The sequence below is a fragment of the Homarus americanus genome, unplaced genomic scaffold (assembly GCF_018991925.1).
Source record: "Homarus americanus isolate GMGI-L3 unplaced genomic scaffold, GMGI_Hamer_2.0 scaffold32583, whole genome shotgun sequence".
NCBI classification, from domain to species: Eukaryota; Metazoa; Arthropoda; class Malacostraca; order Decapoda; family Nephropidae; genus Homarus; species Homarus americanus.
In genome coordinates, this window is record NW_024713129.1 from 8025583 (window position 1) to 8046787 (window position 21205).

Genomic DNA, 21205 nt, shown 5'->3' on the forward strand with positions numbered 1-21205 from the left:
TATTTTTTAATACCATTTCCTCAGTGACTGATATTATTTTGTTGAAAACCCTTAAGGCCTGCATCTGTTGGTGTAACATAATTATATTGAGTGCCCTTTAGGCCTATTCATGGTGGAATTATTAATTTCTTATTTTTGAATACCATTTTCTCAGTGCTGGATATTATTTTGTTGAAAGCCCTTAAGGCCTGTTTCATGTGTGCAAGCAACATTTCTTAATACTTCAAATTTATTGTTGCCTGAGTTTCTAATAATTTCTATATCATGTATAACTTTTATTCCCCAGAGTAGTGTTTTAAGTTCAAGTTAAGAGGTGCGCATATTGGTGTACCATTATTTGATTGTGTTTCTAGTGTTGGAGGGAATATAAGTGTCTAAATTTTACAGTGTGTCTCATTCATCCCAGTCACAGACGCTATCCTTCCACGGGTCACGGACAAGTCATTTTGTTTAGTAGATTTAAGTGCTCTTGTGCTGGTTCGGGATTTTTCTCAAAGGGGCGCTTCCACTGCCATTACCATCTAATAATCTTTAATAAACCCCAAGTCAAGTGAGAAAATAAAGTCCAGTAAATTCCGACCGGTTACATATATACAGTATATATATATATATATATATATATATATATATATATATATATATATATATATATATATATATATATATATATATTATATATATATATATATATATATATATATATATATATATATATATATATATATATATATATATATATATATATATATACACACAGTTGAGTCTGGATTTACAGGGTTTTCGTTTACTCGTTTGTCATTTACACTGTGCCTTGCCAGAAATGAGATGCTTGATTTACGCGGTGAATTTGGTCATTTACGTGGAGAGCAGCTGGCGGTCCTGTCTGTTCTAGCCCCTATCAATCAGTATTATATAAATATTGGCTAAGGACATATATTCATTATATACATTCTATCACCCAGACTATTGAGCATACAGCTACATTAGGCATTTGTTCTGTCACACCTCCTAGGGTGAACAACACATAAACATTTGTAGTTTCACACAGATTCAGGTTACAACCCATAAATATATGTCCCCAGGCCTCCGTGAGAGTAGGCCTGTGGAGTGTAGCCTCTTATCTCTGTTTTGACGTATAGATTACATACACCCTTTCAAGCAGACAGAGAGAAGTTCGCCTCGTTCACAGTTTCACACAGTTCATCAGTTCACAGCCAGACACCGTACCAAAGAGACGTGTGTGAGCATAGCTCCCAAGGCTGTATCTCTCTCTAAATTTATCATCTAATTACAAGCTAATAGCTAATGTTCAGTAGTCTGTCAACAAACAATTCTGTAACTACCAGAGCATCCAATATAACCAGAAAATCACCACGTGTGTTTACATTAAACCAAGGAACCACAAATGAAGATAACAGAACTTGTGTACACTTGTGTATACTTACAAGCTAAGATAATTACAAGTGTAACCCAGGTGGGCTTGGACGACTCAACGACTCAACTCAATGACTCAAAACTACGACTGCATCAAAGATGACACGCATTCAGGCAAGTGTTAACAAGTGAGATCGTTTGATACCAAACCCCGGCCCAAACTCTGCCACTCCATTTTTGGAATCAAACCTCCCGCCATCTCCTGCTATGTTGGCTAAGCGGCGCGAGTAGGTTGCGCAGTGTATATCTCTGTTGCGTTATCGGTGGCGTCATATGACCTATCGGACTGTGATTGGGCCATGCATGCTTACCTCCCTCCGCCGCTAGCTGTGATTGGTTTAATGTAATAGGACGTGCCTTGCCGCGGGAGGGAAGAAGCCGCTTGACCTAGCCGCGTCAGTTACGATCCTCCCAGTCACCCTGTGTATACTGTGTTCTATTGTTACGATAATCTCGTAAGAATGGCTTCCACTGGACCCCCACCATCACAGAAAAACTTTGCGTTACCTGGACCCAGCCGCCCTACGCCAAAGAAGATACGACGTGCCCTAAGTTACGAGGTGAAGTACAAGATAATACAAGAGTTAGAAAAAGGAACGAGACAGGTTGATCTCGTGCGCCAGCATGGTGTTAACGAATCTATGATCTGGACGATCAAGATGGATGCAGCCAAGATAAAAGAACACATGAACATTACAAAGTCTGCAGGTGCTTCAATGGTGAAATACTGCCAGAACAAGGTGCTTCTCAAGACGGAGAATTTTCTTGTGAGCTACTTGATTCGTCTGGCATATATATATATATATATATATATATATATATATATATATATATATATATATATATATATATATATATATATATATATATATATATATATATATATATATATATATATATATATATATATATGCCAGCCATTTTAAAGGGAATTACAAACGAAAATTTTGTCAGTACACAGCGCAATCACTAACGTCGGAACTCGAAAATATGCACAGTAACACTTCACTTTACGCGGTCAATTGAACCCTCGGAGGCCCGCGTAAAGCGGGAAACGCGTAAAGGGAACAGCAGAACATATGGGATTAATTGAAATAGAGATTGGGCCGACCCCCAAACTCCACTTTTTCCCGACACAATACGTACATTTTAGTAAAAATAACATCTTAACTTTATGATGGTATGCACACACATAATATAGAAGAGAAATATCAATAAGAGAATAATATACTGTAACAGGTAAAAGAAAAATCAAGGTTTAACACATATGTCATGGAAGGTTATGTTAGAAAAAATCAAGGTTAGGCTTAACACTTACGTTAGTAGAAGAGATGGGTCGGCGTTCGGGAATGGAGGCTGGTTCCGAGGCAGAGGGCAGGCTACTGGCCCTCATGTGAGTCATCATCACTGTCATCCACACTTATCATTGCCTCCCTGACAAATCCCTCAAAGTCACCATCACTGTTTCTGTTTCTGTCACTATCACTGGCTTGGGCTGGCTGTGGTGGGCTGCGGCAAAGAACTCGGTAATGCTTTGTTGACGGCTAGTGTTGATGTTGTTGTGATACACCTTGATGTAGGGCTCCATAGTCTGCAACAGCTGGGTAGTGAAGACTTCATACCGGTTATCGTCAGAGTCGTCGGAAAGGAGGAGCTTGAGTTTCTCAACACACTCGATGGCACCCCTTACATTACTATGTGATAACTTGCGTTCTTCTTGGGATGACGCACCACCTGCCTCTTTACTGGCGTCATCATCATGTAACATCTCGTCGGCAGTCACATCAGGATCCCTTATCACCTCCATAATGTCGTCGTTGGTGGTCTAGGAGAAGCCTGCAGCTGTACCACTCTGCACAGCTTCTCTGGCAAGGTCCACTGCTACTGCAACAGTCTGAACCTCATCAGTCACAGATTGACTCTGCCTCCCACCTGGAATACCTTGCAACACATGTCTCCATGCGTGATGAACCGTTGCAAGAGACAGCTAATCCTATGCCTCCACCAAGAAGTCCACAGCTTTCTTGACGTTGAATTTTCTTCAAAAATGTTTCGCAAGAACTTCTTGTTCTGCCAACTGTTGTTCCTCGTCCTCTTTGCTCTTGCTATCGGTGTCACCCAGGTTACGCAACTCATCCTTGTTGTTGGTATAGTCGTTCAGGAGCTTAAACTTCTTTGCAGAGAATGCAGCTTTCACAGTGCAGATTAATTCTTGGTCCATGGGCTGTATTTATGACGTAGTGTTGGGAGGAAGGAAGACCACTTTTACGTTGGGGTGACGATCTAACAGTAGGGGCGAGTGTCCTGGTGCGTTGTCAAGCAGCAACAAAATCTTGAATGGAACATTCTGTTGCTCACACAATTTCTTCACATCGGGAACGAAACAGTCATCAAACCAGGAGAGGGACAGAGTAGAGAACATCCACGCCTTACGTGCGGTCAGGCAGTGGACATTTAGCTTGGTCATGTCCATGCTCTTGTAGGCGTGCGGCTTGCGTGCTTTGTGGATCACCGATAACTTGAGCTTACAGGTACCTGAGGCATTGGTGGTAAACAGGACGGTGATGCGCTCCTTCTGCAACTTCCGGCCCCGACACTTGCTGGCATTCTTCACAACTAAGGTCTTGGAAGGTAGCTTTTTCCAAAAAGATCAGATTCGTCCATGTTAAACACCTGGTCGTCGGTGTACTGTCCTTCCTCCATAATCTCACGTAAAAACGGAGGAAAATTCCCAGCCGCAACACGGTCAGCAATAGCTTCTTCACCACCAATGTTAATGTTCTTGATCTTGTTCTTCTTCTTAAACCTCTGCAACCACCCAGAGGAAGCATTGAAGGGTTTGGGCTCTGCAATTCCCATCTTACGTGACACTGCAGCATACAGTTCACGTGCGTACTCCTTAAGTGAGCGCTTGTCCACCGCCATGTTCCGTCGTGCCTGACGAATCAAGTAGCTCACAAGTAATTTCTCCGTCTTCAGAAGCACCTGGTTGTGGCAATACTTGATCATAGAAGCACCTGTAGACTTTGTGATGTTCATGTGTTCTTTTATCTTGGCTGCATCTTTCTTGATCGTCCAGATTGTAGATTCCTTAACACCATGCTGGCGCGTGAGATCAACCTGTCTTGTTCCTTTCTCCAACTCTTGGATGATCTTGTATATAATTTCGTAGCTTTGGGAACGTCGTACCTTCTTTGTCTTAGGGTGGCTGGGTCCAGGTAATGCAAGGTTTCTTTGTGGTGGTGGTGGTGGTCCGATGGAAGCCATTCTTATGGAACAATAGATACCGATATACACGGTGTAGCCGGGAGGCGTGCAACTGACGCGGGTAGGTCAAGGGGCTTGCATGCTCCCGAGGCGGGGCACATCATATTACATTAAACCAATCACAGCTAGCGGGGGAGGGAGGTAAGGATGCTTGGCACAATCACAGTCCAATACGTCATATGACGTCACCGATAATGCAATAAAGACATACACTGCGCATTTGCGCAACCTACTCGCGCCGCTTACCCAACATGGCGGGAGAGATGGCGGGAGGTTTGAATCCAAAAATGGCGAGGCGTGAGATGACTGCCAGCCCCTCTCTGCGTAAGAGTACACGCACCGCATAAAGTGAGCATTGCGTGTCTGGCAGGGTACCGCGTAAACGTGGAAACACGTAAAAAAAAATGCCTAAAGCGGGGTAATACTGTACAGTATTGTACACTAATGTACTTCAATTTTTATCTCGTGCAAAATATATGACGTTTATATTCAAATTAATTTGTGTCTTGCAAGGATTTCAGCAATGCAAATTATATTATCCTAACTTCAGTCTGAGATATTATATAAAATAAACACCTTAAAGCATAAAGTTATCAGCAATCTTTTGTCTGGGAACACAAGGAGGGAGGTAGCCAGCGAGCGTGGGAAGAGGGGGGGAGCAGGGGGGAAGTAGGAGGTGAGGTGACAGAGTGTCTGGTGTTTATTTATGTTTATTTATTTGAGATATGATTTGACAGTTGACGCTGAAGGCCTGTGTGTTTATTTATCATTCCTTAAGAGTGACTAAGCTCTTCTCATAATTTGCCACCCAAACGACCTGGGTGAATATAACTTACATTGCTGGAATTCTTGTAAGATAGTGATTTATTTGAATACCTGTATAAACAATCTATATTTGCAATAGACATAACAATTTTAGTACCGTAATCATTTAGTAAATGTACAGTACAGGTTTGCACTTAGGTCTATTGTTAATCAAAGGACCACTGTATTGCAGTGTGTATTATACTATACAATATTGACTAAATTCACTAGATAACGTACACAACTAATGGTTGGTAAAACTTGTCAAGTAAGTGATTGTCAAGTCTGTCTGCTTGTGTCCCCCATCATAGGAGTCCGTTGTCTCTTGCTTCAGGACGCCTGAGTCCTCCGTTTTCTCTCTTAATCTTAGAGTGCACCAGAGACTTCGTTATTCCTTAGTAATGAAATTGCAACCCCAATTGCAACTGGGGCTACAATTGTTGAGGCATCTAGATATGTTTGATTACAGCAAATGTGTTATTGTCAATTTGTAGGTGAAAGATTTTATCCTTAATAGATGTAGGTTAACATTACACCTGGAGGCAAATGCTTAAAAAAAGCCTAAGGAAGGAAGCATATTCCTTTAACACATAATATCTGGCCAGTATGGGGAGGATCATCGTGTCTCCGTGTCTCCGTCAGGGGGTCGTGGAGTGGTGGTCCAGCAGGCATCACGGAAGTTTTTTTTTGGGGGGGGAGGGGGGGGCGCGGACGTATATGTGATCGGACGTTGTTCGGTTGGACGTTAACCGGCGCATGACTGCATATATATATTTTGTTATATATATATATATATATATATATATATATATATATATATATATATATATATATATATATATATATATATATATATATATATATATGTTATATATATATATATATATATATATATACAGTGGTCCCTCGGTTAACGAAATTTCGGTTAACGAATTACCTTCCATAAGAATTTTCAATTCGGTTAACGAACAAATATTCGATTAACGAAATCCTTATGAACATCACGTTTTGTTGTGAGCATCAGCTGATGGGCTAGTCTGCCAATTCAGTAATCTGTTCTATGTTTACATTCGTTTCCAGTGGAGTAAATATCAAGAAAGTTGTGCTCTTTAATATTTTTGCTTTTTTATATTGAAATTATTAGTCATTTTAACATTTATTTAACAGCTGTTGCTGGACTGATGTATTTAACAAGCTGTTACTGGACTGATGTATAACAATCTGTCACTATACTGATGTATTTAAGAAGCTACAGTATTACTGTACTGCTGTATTTTTTTAATTTCAGAATTCTTTGCTGATGCTGCTCAGGCTTTTAATGCAAGTGTTGCCGTCTTCACTGAATCCCTTAATACTCTAGATCTTAACAGGTTAGTTTAAATTGACAATTACATTTTTCTCCTTTTTACTTTTTCATCTTGCCTGGGCTAAGATATTGGGAATGAAGGGTGGCTAGTAAGACTTGAAGTAGTGGCTATCTTGGGGTGGTTGACCCTCAATCTTGGGACCAAGGCATGTTCAGATAGAATAGGAGAGCTGCTAAGTGTCAATTTTTTTAGGGAATCTTGCAAATGGTGATTCAAGTATGAAAATTGGCATGAAGATTCAATATGGGTAACTTCTCAAATCTATTTGATTGGGCATTTAAAAAGTTCCAAGATGGCCACCAAATGTGGATGGGAGATTTTCCTTTATGGCATAAAAATTATTGTGTTCATCAATTCAGGTGATTTCCATGTAAAGGCAGGAATGGCCTCATCATGTACAGCAGAGTTTTTCCTCTTGGCATCTAGTGTCACAAGAACACGCCATGCATATCAGATTACTGCTTGTAGTCTGTACAAGCTTATGAAGGACGCATATAATGAGCACTGTTCAGGTGTGCCTAAAGATACAACCTTGAGATTTGAAGAGTGATGTGACCAAAGGAAATCTGAAAGTCCACAGTTTCAATTCTGGAATGTTGCCCTTGACATGAAGTTGACCATATTCATACTAATCCGATCATTCAGAGAAGCAAATTTTGAAATGTAACACGATGTTCTGTTAGAAATTATACCTTATTTCTTTGCAAACAACAGTGTCAATTATGCTCATTGACTCCCTATTCATCTCAGTGATATGCTAGCTTTAGAACAACACCACCCAGAAGTAGCACGGGAGTTTCTTTTACATTTACTTTTATCCTCTTCACCACTGATCGGCTCGTCAGCTGCTTGGGCGATTGGTCACGTCTCTGATTACTTTTCCTTTTCTTTTATCCTTTTCACCATATGATCGGCTCGTTAGCCGCTTGGGCGATCGGCCATGACTCTGTTACGCACTGTTGGCAAGTACTGGGCATGCACTGGCTCCTGAATGTACCTGAACCCACTCCAGTGTTCGTCAAGTCTTGTCTTGAAAGAGCTCACACTTGGTGCCGTCACAACACTTTCTGGTAGATTGTTCCAAGAGTTCACAACTCTCACTCCGAAAAAGTTTGCCCTCACAGTTTTCTGGACTTGCGGCTTCTTCAATCTTGAGCTGTGACCCCTTGTGGGGCGGGCGTCCGCCAGCTTCAAGTAAGGACACGCGACAAAGTAGTGCCCCTTGAGATACTTATACACCTCAATTAGGTCACCCCTTGCCCGTCTGTAGTATAAGCTTGGCAAGTTCAGGCTCTCCAATCTCTCAGGGTAGCTAAAGTGCAGGCACCAGTTTGGTGGCCCTCCTTTGAACATTTTCAACTAACTGACAGCCCCTAGCATATCTCGGGGACCAGACGGGGTGACAGTACTCCAGATGGGGAAGCACTTCACTCCTGAAGATCGTTACAAGAGACAGACCATCTAAATATCTGAACAACCTTCTTATAAGATCCAATAATTTATTTGCCTGATTTACCTTCTTCTCGCAATGGCCCGAGAAATTCATCTCATTGTCAACATACTCACCTAGGTCCTTCTCACATTCAGTCTCAAATACTGTAGTGCAGTTTCTTCATCCCGTTGGGACATATGATATGCCTCCTTACCGTTGGTACACCCCGGGTGCATCCTCTTACACTTCGTGACATTCAATCTCTGCAGCCATTTCTTCGACCATTCTTGGAGCCCACAGAGGTCCTTCTGCAGCTCTTCACAGTCCACTTGGTTCTTCATTTCCCGAAATAACTTGGCGTCATCGGCAAACATATGTATGGAGGAATGTACAACGTCAGGCATGTCATTTATGAAACAAACAAACAACACGGGCCCAATACACTATCCTGTGGTACCCCGCTTGTGACAGGTACGGATGATGAGTTCGTGCCATTAATCACCACACACTGCTTGCGGTCATGTAGAAAGTCTTCTATCCACGCTTGGACATTTCCCCGAATTCCGTACCCCTCCAGTTTAATTTTCAGCCTTTCGTCGGGTACACTGTCGAAAGCCTTGGCAAAATCTATGAATAAATTGTCGATATTACCACCCCGTTCCAGAATATGGGTCCAAACATCCAATACCTTGAGCAATTGTGTTAAACAGGAGCGCCCCGGCATAAGACCGTGTTGGCAATCCTTTACAAGGTTGTTTCGTAGTAGATGTTCCATCGCGGTATCTCTGATAATACTCTCAGGTACTTTACATATTATGCTGGTCAGGCTCACCGGTCTATAGTTGTTCGTGGAGTGACGATCGCCCTTCTTGAAGATAGGACTTGCATAAGCCACTTTCCATTCACTGGGACCTTTCTTTCATCCAGGCATTAACAAAACAGGAGCTTCAGGGGCTCGGCAAGCTCGTTGCTCAACTCTGTTAGCACTCTAAGATGTACCATGTCAGGGCCGGGTCTCTTATGGACCTTTAGCTTTGACAGTTTATTTCTAATACCCTCTTCTGTGAACACAATGTGGGTCAGTGCTGTGTCGAGCCGTCTGTCCTCAAACGCAGGAAGGTTAATCGCATCCTCTCTTGTGAACACCGAGGAAAAAAAGCTGTTCAAAGCCTCAGCTTTATCCTGGTCAGAATCTGCGAAACTACCATCTTCAAGCCTCAGGTGTGATACTCCTATTTGCGATTTTTATTTCGACTTTGCGTAGTGGTAAAACTCATTTGGGTTTGAATTGACCTCGCTTGCAACCAGCCTCTGGAACTCATTTTCAGCCCTTCTACTTTCTATCTTTGCTTGGTTTCTGGCTCTTGCATACATCCTCCTGTCCTGCTCATCGTTTGACCCAACCCACGTCTTGAATTTCTGGGTTTTCTTCTTAACTTTATCGACCGCCGCATGGTTCATGTGTAGGGATCGCCTCGTATTCCAAGAGGCACTGGGTTTGGTCTTGGGTATATATTTTATCGATCTATACCCATGGTTAATGATGATGATGATCATGATCCTCCTCATGGTCTATACCCATGGTTAATGATGATGATGATCATTATCCTCCTCATGGTCTATACCCATGGTTAATGATGATCATGATCCTCCTCATGGTATATACCCATGGTTAATGATGATCATGATCCTCCTCATAGACTATACCCATGTTTAATGATGATGATCATGATCCTCCTCATGGTCTATACCCATGGTTAATGATGATCATGATCCTCCTCGTGGTCTATACCCATGGTTAATGATGATCATGATCCTCCTCATGGTCTATACCCATGGTTAATGATGATGATCACGATCCTCCTCATGGTCTACACCCATGGTTAATGATAATGATCCTCCTCATGGTCTATGCCCATGGTTAATGATGATGATGATGATCCTCCTCATGGTCTATACCCATGGTTAATGATGATGATCATTATCCTCCTCATGGTCTATGCCCATGATTAATGATGATGATGATCCTCTTCATGGTCTATACCCATGGTTAATGATGATGATGATCCTCCTCATGGTCTATACCCATGGTTAATGATGATGATGATCATGATCCTCTTTATGGTATTTACCCATGGTTAATGATGATGATGATCATGATTCTCTTTATGGTCTATACCCATGGTTGGTGACGATGATGATGATCATTATCCTCTTTATGGTCTATACCCATGGTTGGTGATAATGATGATCATGATCCTCCTCATGGTCTATACCCATGGTTAATGATGATGATGATCATGATCCTCTATATGGTCTATACCCATGGTTAATGATGATGATGATCATGATCCTCTATATGGTCTATACCCATGGTTAATGATGATGATTATCCTCAATGGTCTATACCCATTAGGGTGTGTCATACGGAGGCGAATTTTTTTTTTTGAGTTTGAAAAATCGGCCCATGGTATTAATGATGTAGTTCTATGTGCAGAATCATGTGATATCTTCAGATTTGAAAAGTTTTCATTTTTTGCAAGGTAAATTTTAACTTGAAATCTTATGAAAATTCAGTATTCCCACCCTTTTACCAACACCACTAAATAGCTTATTTAAAGTAAAGTAAATGTATCAGGTTAATTTATTAGGATGAAAATGATCCAGAATAGTGAAACGAATGATCTTGACACATTTATTAAATTTAATATTCCTTTAGAAAACAAAATCATCAAATACAAAAACCGGTTTTACTACTACGACCCGGTGTTGCTGCACACCATAGAGAACATGTCTTTCTTGCTTCTGTTTTACTCATCACCTCCCTGCTGACCACCTGAGCTCGGATGTAGCCTTCCTCCTCTCCTGGCTGTACACGTGACTGCTGGCCTCGCTCACTTGCTGTACACAACGCTCTATACTCTGGGTGTGCGAGGGCCAGGCAGGGACATGCATGGGGTTGTCCAGGAAAGCTCTGACTTGAACATTGGTGAGGCTGCAGGTAAGAGGGGGCTCACTGCCAGCCTGGATGTTATCCAGATCTATGAGATCAGTGAGGGTCTTGGCACCTAGATTGACTTCAGGAGTCTTCCTGACCCTGAAGGAATCGTCACCAACTGATTCATCATGCCCGGATCCTCTCATAAGTCTCATATCCAAGATCTTTTTGACTGCCACTCTTCTCTCCTCTTCATCCTTACTGCAGAGCATTGTCTGCAGAAGTGCCTCGGGATGAGCATACCAGGAAGATCTCCTCACAGTCTGCTCCACAATCTGAACAACCTTCCTTGGCTGACTCCTCAGGAGCTCAAGCTGGAAGAGAACATGCCTCGGACCTTCGGAGAACGATGACTTGACCTTGGTGTTGAACCAATTTGGCAAGTAGACACTCACGATGAATTGGACAATAAGTCTCAGGTTGTGAAGCTGGTTCCCTTTCAGTTTATGATGAGCGACCCAAATTCTGCAGAACCTGAGAGCCGTTGTGAGCCACCTAGAATGTGAGACTGGACCTATCTGCAGGTAAGCAAGTCTATGAGGCATGACCCCAGTTTTGATGGCACTGCAAATCATGTAACCATAGTACTGGTCAGTACTCAGGTCGTCAATGACAGTATGTGCAAGCTCAACGAGTGAAGGGCCAACTGTGATTTTTTCAAAGCTCGGATTTATTTCTAACTCAGTGGCAGAGTCCAGCATCTTGCCAAGAGGACCAGACCATCTGTTGTTTGAAAGAGTCTTGCCATCCAGCTCCTGGATCAGATGTCTGAGTGGCAACTCGTTGGTGTGGAGGTCACAAACAATCCAGACCAGCTTCCTCCCAATCTTCCGCTCTATCCACTGTATGACCCCCCCTTGCCACCTTGTGTTCGTGTTGGTGCTGTCCCCTCCAATGGCCTGCAGGGTCTGGTCTACGTTCTCTCTCTGAGCCAGTTCACAATGTTATCTGCCACTATCTCAGCTGGTTTCCTGATGTCATCTTTCTCTGGAGTGAAATGCTAAATACTTCCCTCCTGGTTCACTGCAGCGGAGTAGTGTTCCTCCTTCTACGCCGGCAGGGAACAACGTCAGAATCTCCAGCTTTCGCAGACACTTTAGTGTCATCCCCTTTTCCCCATCAAAGAGACAAACAATGATTCCATTTTTCTCTTATCCTTATCCAAACTCCTCTTCTAGGTTACTGACAAGTTTCTCCTGAGCTCTCTCCTTGCTTTGTTATGATCTATCATGGTGAACGCCATCAGGTGTTATCAAACCTGCGTCAATCAGGCAGCTGTTGCTGTCTGCAGTTTCTCTGAGACCAGTGTGGTGTCGCATGCTGGCCAGAGCTATGCTCAGGATATCTTTCCTATTTCGAATCTTATGCCTGGAAGGTTTGGGATCATTATTTTCTGGGTTAGGGACAAAGTCACCATTCTCCTGGTCAGCACTCGGATCAGCCATGGGGAAGTCATTAAACTCTGAATCAGCTTGACTCCAATCATCGGCCTTTTTAACCTCACCCTGGGCCTTCTCAAGTCTCTTTTCCTCGGCAACTCTTCTCCTCTTCTGTCTCTCTTGGCAGCCTCTTCATCTCTTGGACTCCGGAATATCTTGGCTAGAAATCATAGAGAGCCCCTATACTGCCAGTCCTTCTCTTTGTCGTGCCGGTTCGATCTGAGAATCTTCCAGTTCACGCTTGCAAATACGGAGATGTAGACTACGGTTACAGTCACGATCACGCGCATCAAACTCAGGACAAGAGAACAAGTGGGCATTTTAAGTAATTATGTCAAATAACTGGTCAGTTGCTTGGCAAGCTGTCCTTAACTGCAAGTTTTCCTCTCCCAAAGAGGAATATTATCTCTTGCCTTTCCAACTTCTGGCTAGCAGTCTCCTCACTAATCTTCTTCATGACTTTATTGTGACTTGAGGTTTGAACTGAGCGTTAGCCAGAGTGTACTGTGTAAGACAGCTTTGGTCATATCACTTTTAATGTCTTTATTTTATATAAGTTCTTTGATTTCTTTTCACTGATTTGCTAGGTTTAAAACACGTATCTCAGCATCTCTCCAATGTAGGCAACTCCGACTTACGGGCTCTCTCCCCAGACAGATAGTGACTGAGATGGCTGGATTTTTGGTTCCTCGTCCTGACACAAGCAGCCATCGCAAATATTATCAACTTATAAATGCATCAGAATCTGAAACAGAAAAAAATAATGTTAGTTGGGTTGTTAAAGAATGAAGTCAGAAAGCAATGTTCACTATTTAATTGTAATGCACTAATGCAGCTGTACGTTAGATTTTCGATAAATTTCACGCTAAAATTTACCTAGCAAAAGGTTGCAAAATACTGAAACTGAAATTATATTCTGTTTATATACACTAAAATCTAACAAAAAAGTGATGGGCCATTAGTTTTAGCTGATCTTCCCTCCTATGACACACCCTAATACCCATGGTTAATGATGATGATCCTCCTCATGGTCTATACCCATGGTTAATGATGATGATCATGATCATCCTTATGGTCTATACCCATGGTTAATAATGATGATGATGATCCTCCTCATGGGCTATACCCATGGTTGGTGATGATGATGATACTCCTCATGGTCTATTCCCATGGTTAATGATGATGATGATCATGATCCTCCTCATGGTCTATACCCATGGATAATGATGATGATGATCATGATCCTCCTCATGGTGTATACCCATGGATAATGATGATTATCATCATGATCCACTTTATGGTCTATACCCATGGTTGGTGATGATGATGATCCTCCTCATGGTCTATACTCATGGTTAATGATGATGATCATCATGATCCTCCGCATGGTCTATACCCATGGTTAATGATGATGATGATCATCATCCTCCGCATGGTCTATACCCATGGTTAATGATGATGATGATCATGATCCTCCTCATGGTCTATACCCATGGTTGATGATGATGATCATCATCATCCTCCTCATGGTATATACCCATGGTTAATGATGATGATCATCATGATCCTCCTCATGGTCTATACCCATGGTTAATGATGATGATCATCATGATCCTCCTCATGGTCTATACCCATTAGGGTGTGTCATAGGAGTGAAGATCAGCTAAAACTAATGGCCCATCACTTTTTTGGTAGATTTTAGTGTATATAAACAGAATATAATTTCAGTTTCAATATTTTGCAACCTTTTGCTAGGTAAATTTTAGCGTGAAATTTATCGAAAATCTAACGTACAGCTGCATTAGTGCATTACAATTAAATAGTGAACATTGCTTTCTGACTTCCTTCTTTAGCCAACTAACAATATTTTTCTGTTTCAGATTCGTTAGTATAAGTTGATAATATTTGCGATATTGGCTGCTTGTGTCAGGACGAAGACCCAAAAATCCAGCCATCTCGGTCACTATCTTGGGTCTGGGGGCTCCTGAAGTCAGGTTGCCTACATTGAGAGATGCTTTGAGATCGGTGTTTTTAATCAGGCAAATCAGTGAAAAGAACCAAGAACTTACTGAAAACAAAGAACTTTATGATGATGCGGCCAAAGCTGTCTTGGCACGATGCCTCTGGCTAACGCTCGATTTCAAGCCTCGGTCTGTAAGTCAGAAGAAGATTAGTGAGAGACTGCTATTGATTGGGAGAAAGGAGAAAACTTGCAAGTTAAGAGACAGCTTTGCTTAACAACTGGACCAGTTATTTGACATAATTACTTGCAAGTGCCCAATTGTTCTCTGTCCTGAGTTTGGATGCGATCATGACTGTAAAGCCGAGGCCCACATCTCCTGTATTTGCAAGCGTGAACTGAAGATTCCTGTGATCGAACTGGCATTTGTCAAAGCACAGAGAGAGAAGACTGGCAGTATAGGGGGCTCTCATGATTTCTAGCCAAGATATTCCGGAGTCCAAGAGACAGAAGGCTGCCACAGAGAGACAGAAGAGGAGAAGAGTTGCCGAGGAAAAGAGACTTGAGAAGGCCCAGGGTGAGGTAAAAAAGGCCGATGATTGAGTCAAGCTGATTCAGGTTTAATGACTTCCCATGGCTGATCAAGTGCTTGGCCAGGAGAATGGTGACTTGTCCCTATTTGAGAAAATAATGATCCCGGAAGCCTTCCGGAAGACACCAAAGATTCAGGAAATAGGAAAGAATGTCGAGCAAGCTCTGGCCAGCATGCGACACCACACACTGGTCCTCAGAGAAACGCAGAGATAGCAACAGCTGCCTGGATTGACGGTGGTTGGCTAACACTGATGATGTTCTGCCTGGTGATGAATCATAACAACAAAATAAGGAAGGCTCAGGAGAAACTTGTCAGTAACCTGAAGAGGAGTTTGATGAGAGATAAGAGAAAATGGAATCAATTGTTTGTTCTTTGATGGAAAAGGATGACACTAAAGTGTTTCACCCAGAAGAGTTGGAGATTCTGACAAGTTGTTCCCTGCCATGGTGAAGGAGGAACACTACTCCTGCTGCAGTGAACCAGGAGGGAAGTATTTGTGGCATTTCACTCCAGAGAAAGATGACATCAGGAAACCAGCTGAGAGAGTGGCAGATAACATTGTGAACTGGCTCAGAGAGGAACGTAGACCAGACCCTGCAGGCCATTGGAGGGGACAGCACCAACACGAACACAGGGTGGCAAGGGGGGGTCATACAGTGGATAGAGTGGAAGATTGGGAGGAAGCTGGTCTGGATTGTTTGTGACCTCCACACCAACGAGTTGCCACTCAGACATCTGATCCAGGAGCTGGATGGCAAGACTCTTTCAAACAACAGATGGTCTGGTCCTCTTAGCAAGATGCTGGACTCTGCCACTGAGTTGAAATAAATCAGAGCTTTGAAAAAATCACGGTGGCCTCCACTCGTTGAAGCTTTTTTATACTGTCGTGACGACCTGAGTACTGACCAGTACTATGGTTACATGATTTGCAGTGCCATCAAAACTGGGGTCATGCCTGATAGACTTGCTTACCTGCAGATAGGTCCAGTCTCACATTCTAGGTGGCCCACAACGGCTCTCAGGTTCTGCAGAATTTGGGTCGCTCATCATAAACTGAAAGGGAACCAGCTTCACAACCTGAGACTTATTGTCCAATTCATCGTGAGTGTCTACTTGCCAAATTGGTTTAACACCAAGGTCAAGTCATCGTTCTCCGAAGGTCCGAGGCATGTTCTCTTCCAGCTTGAGCTCCTGAGGAGTCAGCCAAGGAAGGTTGTTCAGATTGTGGAGCAGACTGTGAGGAGATCTTCCTGGTATGCTCATCCCGAGGCAGTTCTGCAGACAATGCTCTGCAGTAAGGATGAGGAGGAGAGAAGAGTGGCAGTCAAAAAGATCTTGGATATGAGACTTATGAGAGGATCTGGGCATGACGAATCAGTTGGTGACGATTCCTTCAGGGTCAGGAAGACTCCTGAAGTCAATCTAGGTGCCAAGACCCTCACTGATCTCATAGATCTGCATAACATCAGGCTGGCAGTGAGCCCCCTCTTACCTGCAGCCTCACCAATGTTCAAGTCAGAGCTTTCCTGGACAACCCCATGCATGTCCTGCCTGGCCCTCGCACACCCAGAGTATAAGCGTTGTGTACAGCAAGTGGCGAGGCCAGCAGTCACGTGTACACCAGGAGAGGAGGAAGGCTACATCGAGGCTCAGGTGGTCAGCAGGGAGGTGATGAGTAGAAACAGAAGCAAGAAAGACATGTTCTCTATGGTGTGCAGCAACACCGGGTCGTAGTAGTAAAACCGGTTTTTGAATTTGATGATTTTGTTTTCTAAAGGAATATTAAATTTAATAAATGTGTCAAGATCATTCGTTTCACTATTCTGGATCATTTTCATCCTAATAAATTAACCTGATACATTTACTTTACTTTAAATAAGCTATTTAGTGGTGTTGGTAAGAGGGTGGGAATACTGAATTTTCATAAGATTTCAAGTTAAAATTTACCTAGCAAAAAATGAAAACTTTTCAAATCTGAAGATATCACATGATTCTGCACATAGAACTACATCATTAATACCATGGGCCGATTTTTCAAACTCAAAAAAAAAAAACTCTCCTCCGTATGACACACCCTAATACCCATGGTTAATGATGATCGTGATCCTCATTATGGTCTATACCCATGGTTGGTGACGATGATGATGCTGATCCTCCTCATGGTCTATACCAATGGTTAATGATGATCGTAGTCCTCCTCATGGTCTATACCCATGGTTGGTGACGATGATGATGCTGATCCACCTCATGGTCTATACCAATGGTTAATGATGATCGTAGTCCTCCTCATGGTCTATACCCATGGTTAATGATGATCTTGATCTTCCTTATGGTCTATACCCATGGTTGGTGATGATGATGATGATCATGATCCTCCTCATGGTCTATACCCATGGTTGGTGATGATGATGTTGATGATGTTCCTCCTCATGGTCTATACCCATGGATGATGATGATCATGATCTTCTTTATGGTCTATACCCGTGGTTGGTGATGATGATGATGATCATGATCCTCCTCATGGTCTATACCCATGGTTGGTGACGATGATGATGCTGATCCTCCTCATGGTCTATACCAATGGTTAATGATGATCGTGGTCTTCCTCATGGTCTATACCGATGGTTAATGATGATCATGATCCTCTTTATGGTCTATACCCATGGTTGATGATGATGATGATGATGATGATCCTCCTCATGGTCTATACCCATGGTTAATGATGATCATGATCCTCTTCATGGTCTATACCCATGGTTGGTGATGATCATGATCGTCCTCATGGTCTATACCCATGGTTAATGATGATGATGATCATGATCCTCTTTATGGTCTATACCCATGGTTGGTGATGATAATGATCGTGATCCTCCTTATGGTCTATGCCCATGGTTGATGATGATGATGATCCTCCTCATGGTCTATACCCATGTTTAATGATGATCGTGGTCCTCCTCATGGTCTATACCCATGGTTAATTATGATGATGATCATGATCCTCTTAATGGTCTATACCATTGGTTAATGATGATGATGATGATGATGATGATGATCCTCCTCATGGTCTATACCCAATACCCATGGTTAATGGTGATGATGAACCTCTTTATGGTCTATACCCATGGTTAATGATGATGATGATCATGATCCTCCTCATGGTCTATACCCATGGTTAAACTTGATGATGATCCTCTTTATGGTCTATACCCATGGTTGGTAATGATGATGATCGTGATTCTCCTCATGGTCTACACCCATGGTTGATGAAGATGATGATTCTCCTCATGGTCTATACCCATGGTTAATGATGATGATGATCATGATCCTCTTAATCGTCTATACCCATGGTCAATGATGATGATGATCCTCCTCGTGGTCTATACCCATGGTTGGTGATCATGATCCTGCTCACGGTCTATACCCATGGTTAATGATGATGGTGATCATGATCCTCCTCATGGTCTATACCCATGGTTGGTGATGATGATGATGATCCTCCTCATGGTCTACACCCATGGTTGATGATGATGATGATCGTCCTCATGGTCTATACCCATGGTTAATGATAATGATGATGATGATGATCCTCTTTATGGCCTATACCCATGGTTAATGATGATGATGATGATCCTCTTCATGGTCTATACCCATGGTTAATGATGATGATGATGATGATCCTCCTCATGGTCTACACCCATGGTTGATGATGATGATGATCGTCCTCATGGTCTATACCCATGGTTAATGATGATGATGATCATGATCCTTTTTATGGCCTATCCCCATGGTTAATGCTGATGATGATGATGATCCTCCTCATGGTCTATACCCATGGTTAATGATGATGATGATCATGATCCTCCTTATGGTCTATACCCATGGTTAATGCTGATGATGATGATGATCCTCCTCATGGTCTATACCCATGGTTAATGATGATGATGATCCTCCTCATGGTCTATACCCATGGTTAATGATGATCATGATCCTCTTTATGGTCTATACCCATGGTTAATGATGATGATGACGATGATCCTCTTTATGGTCTATACCCATGGTTAATGATGATGATGATCCTCCTCATGGTCTATACCCATGGTTAATGATGATGATGATCCTCCTCATGGTCGATACCCATGGTTAATGATGATCATCATCCTCTTTATGGTCTATACCCATGGTTAATGATGATGATGATCATTATCCTCTTTATGGTCTATACCCATGGTTGGTGATGATGATGATGATCATGATCCTCCTCATGGTCTATACCCATGGTGGTTAATGATGATGATTATCATGATCCTCCTCATGGTCTATACCCATGGTTGGTGATGATGATGATGATCCTCCTCATGGTCTATACCCATGGTTGATGATGATCATGGTCCTCCTCATGGTCTATACCCATGCTTAATGATGATCATGGTTCTCTTCATGGTCTATACCCATGGTTGGTGATGATGATGATGATCCTCCTCATGGTCTATACCCGTGGTTGGTGATGATGATGATGATCATGGTCCTCCTCATGGTCTATACCCATGGTTGGTGATGATGATGATAATCCTCCTCATTGTCTATGCCATTGGTTAATGATGATGATGATGATGATGATCCTCCCCATGGTCTATACCCATGGTTGATAATGATCATGGTCCTCTTCATGGTCTATACCCATGGTTGATGATGATGATGATGATCCTCCTCATGGTCTATACCCATGGTTGGTGATGATGATGATGATGATCATGGTCCTCCTCATGGTATATACCCATGGTTGATGATGATCATGGTCCTCCTCATGGTCTATACCCATGGTTAATGATGATCATGGTCCTCCTCATGGTCTATACCCATGGTTGGTGATGATGATGATGATCCTCCTCATTGTCTATACCCATGGTTAATGATGATGATGATCATGATCCTCCTCATGGTCTATACCCATGGTTGGTGATGATGATGATGATTCTCCTCATGGTCTATACCCATGGTTGGTGATGATGACGATGATTCTCCTCATGGTCTATACCCATGGTTGATAATGATCATGGTCGTCCTCATGGGCTATACCCAATACCCATGGTTGATGATGATCATGATCCCCCTCATGGGCTATAACCATAGTCTTAAGTCTGTGGCTCCCCCAAATTTGCCAATGTTTTTCTTGCATGACATCTCTGTTTATAGTTCTTTATTCTTAAGTTAGTTAGTTATAACCACTAAACGTAAATGACTTGAGTGAAATTTGACTGACTGAACAACGAAGAATAAATACTTTTCAGTGACCTAGCTGTTCGTCGTGTTAACGATCAGCTAATGATGGTGGAGCGAGCGTTTATTGATCCCCTTGGATTACCCGGACGTCCAGAGTACAAGTAAGTTTCTATATATTAATATACAGGTAAAGATCTTGTAACTAGACTTAAACAACATAAATATAGTGTTAAGACAGGCCAGGAATCCAATGCTCTGTTTGTTCATTTGAGGGATAACAAGCATTGCATTGACTGGGATAATGCCTCCTCAATATTACCTTGTAATTCAATTGATAGTAGGAACATCATAGGATCTAGTCTCATTAAACATACCGAAGCATTCAACATGAATTTGAGTAATGGTATGTACAAACTGGACAATTTTGTAATTAAGAAGATTTGTAACCAGGTGAGAAGGTTGGGTCACCTTACCCTCTGACCTGACTACCGACCGTTGCCGTGCTATTTAAAGATTAGTAGGGTCATTACCTAATACCTGACCATTGTGGACCTGGTCTCACCCTCCTCTGTATATTTACACCTTGTTTTGTACTCCTCTTTAGTCTGTACTCACCCCTGAAGATGTGAATTACACGAAAGCGCTTGGGAACTTCGTGTTTTCTTCTTTCCTTGTGGTTATCAGCATAT

General features: G+C 42.3%; 1 protein-coding gene across 1 annotated transcript in view; it reads left to right on the plus strand.

Moving 5' to 3' along the window:
• LOC121866512 (N-acetylated-alpha-linked acidic dipeptidase 2-like) overlaps nt 1–20697 on the plus strand; it is a gene marked incomplete at its 5' end in the record, with an annotated part of 181617 nt that extends 160920 nt beyond the window's left edge. Inside the window, 2 exon segments of the mRNA XM_042366273.1 lie at nt 6794–6875; nt 20585–20697. Of these exon segments, the coding sequence (XP_042222207.1) occupies nt 6794–6875; nt 20585–20681 (179 nt within the window).
• Between the last annotated feature and the right edge of the window lie 508 nt (nt 20698–21205).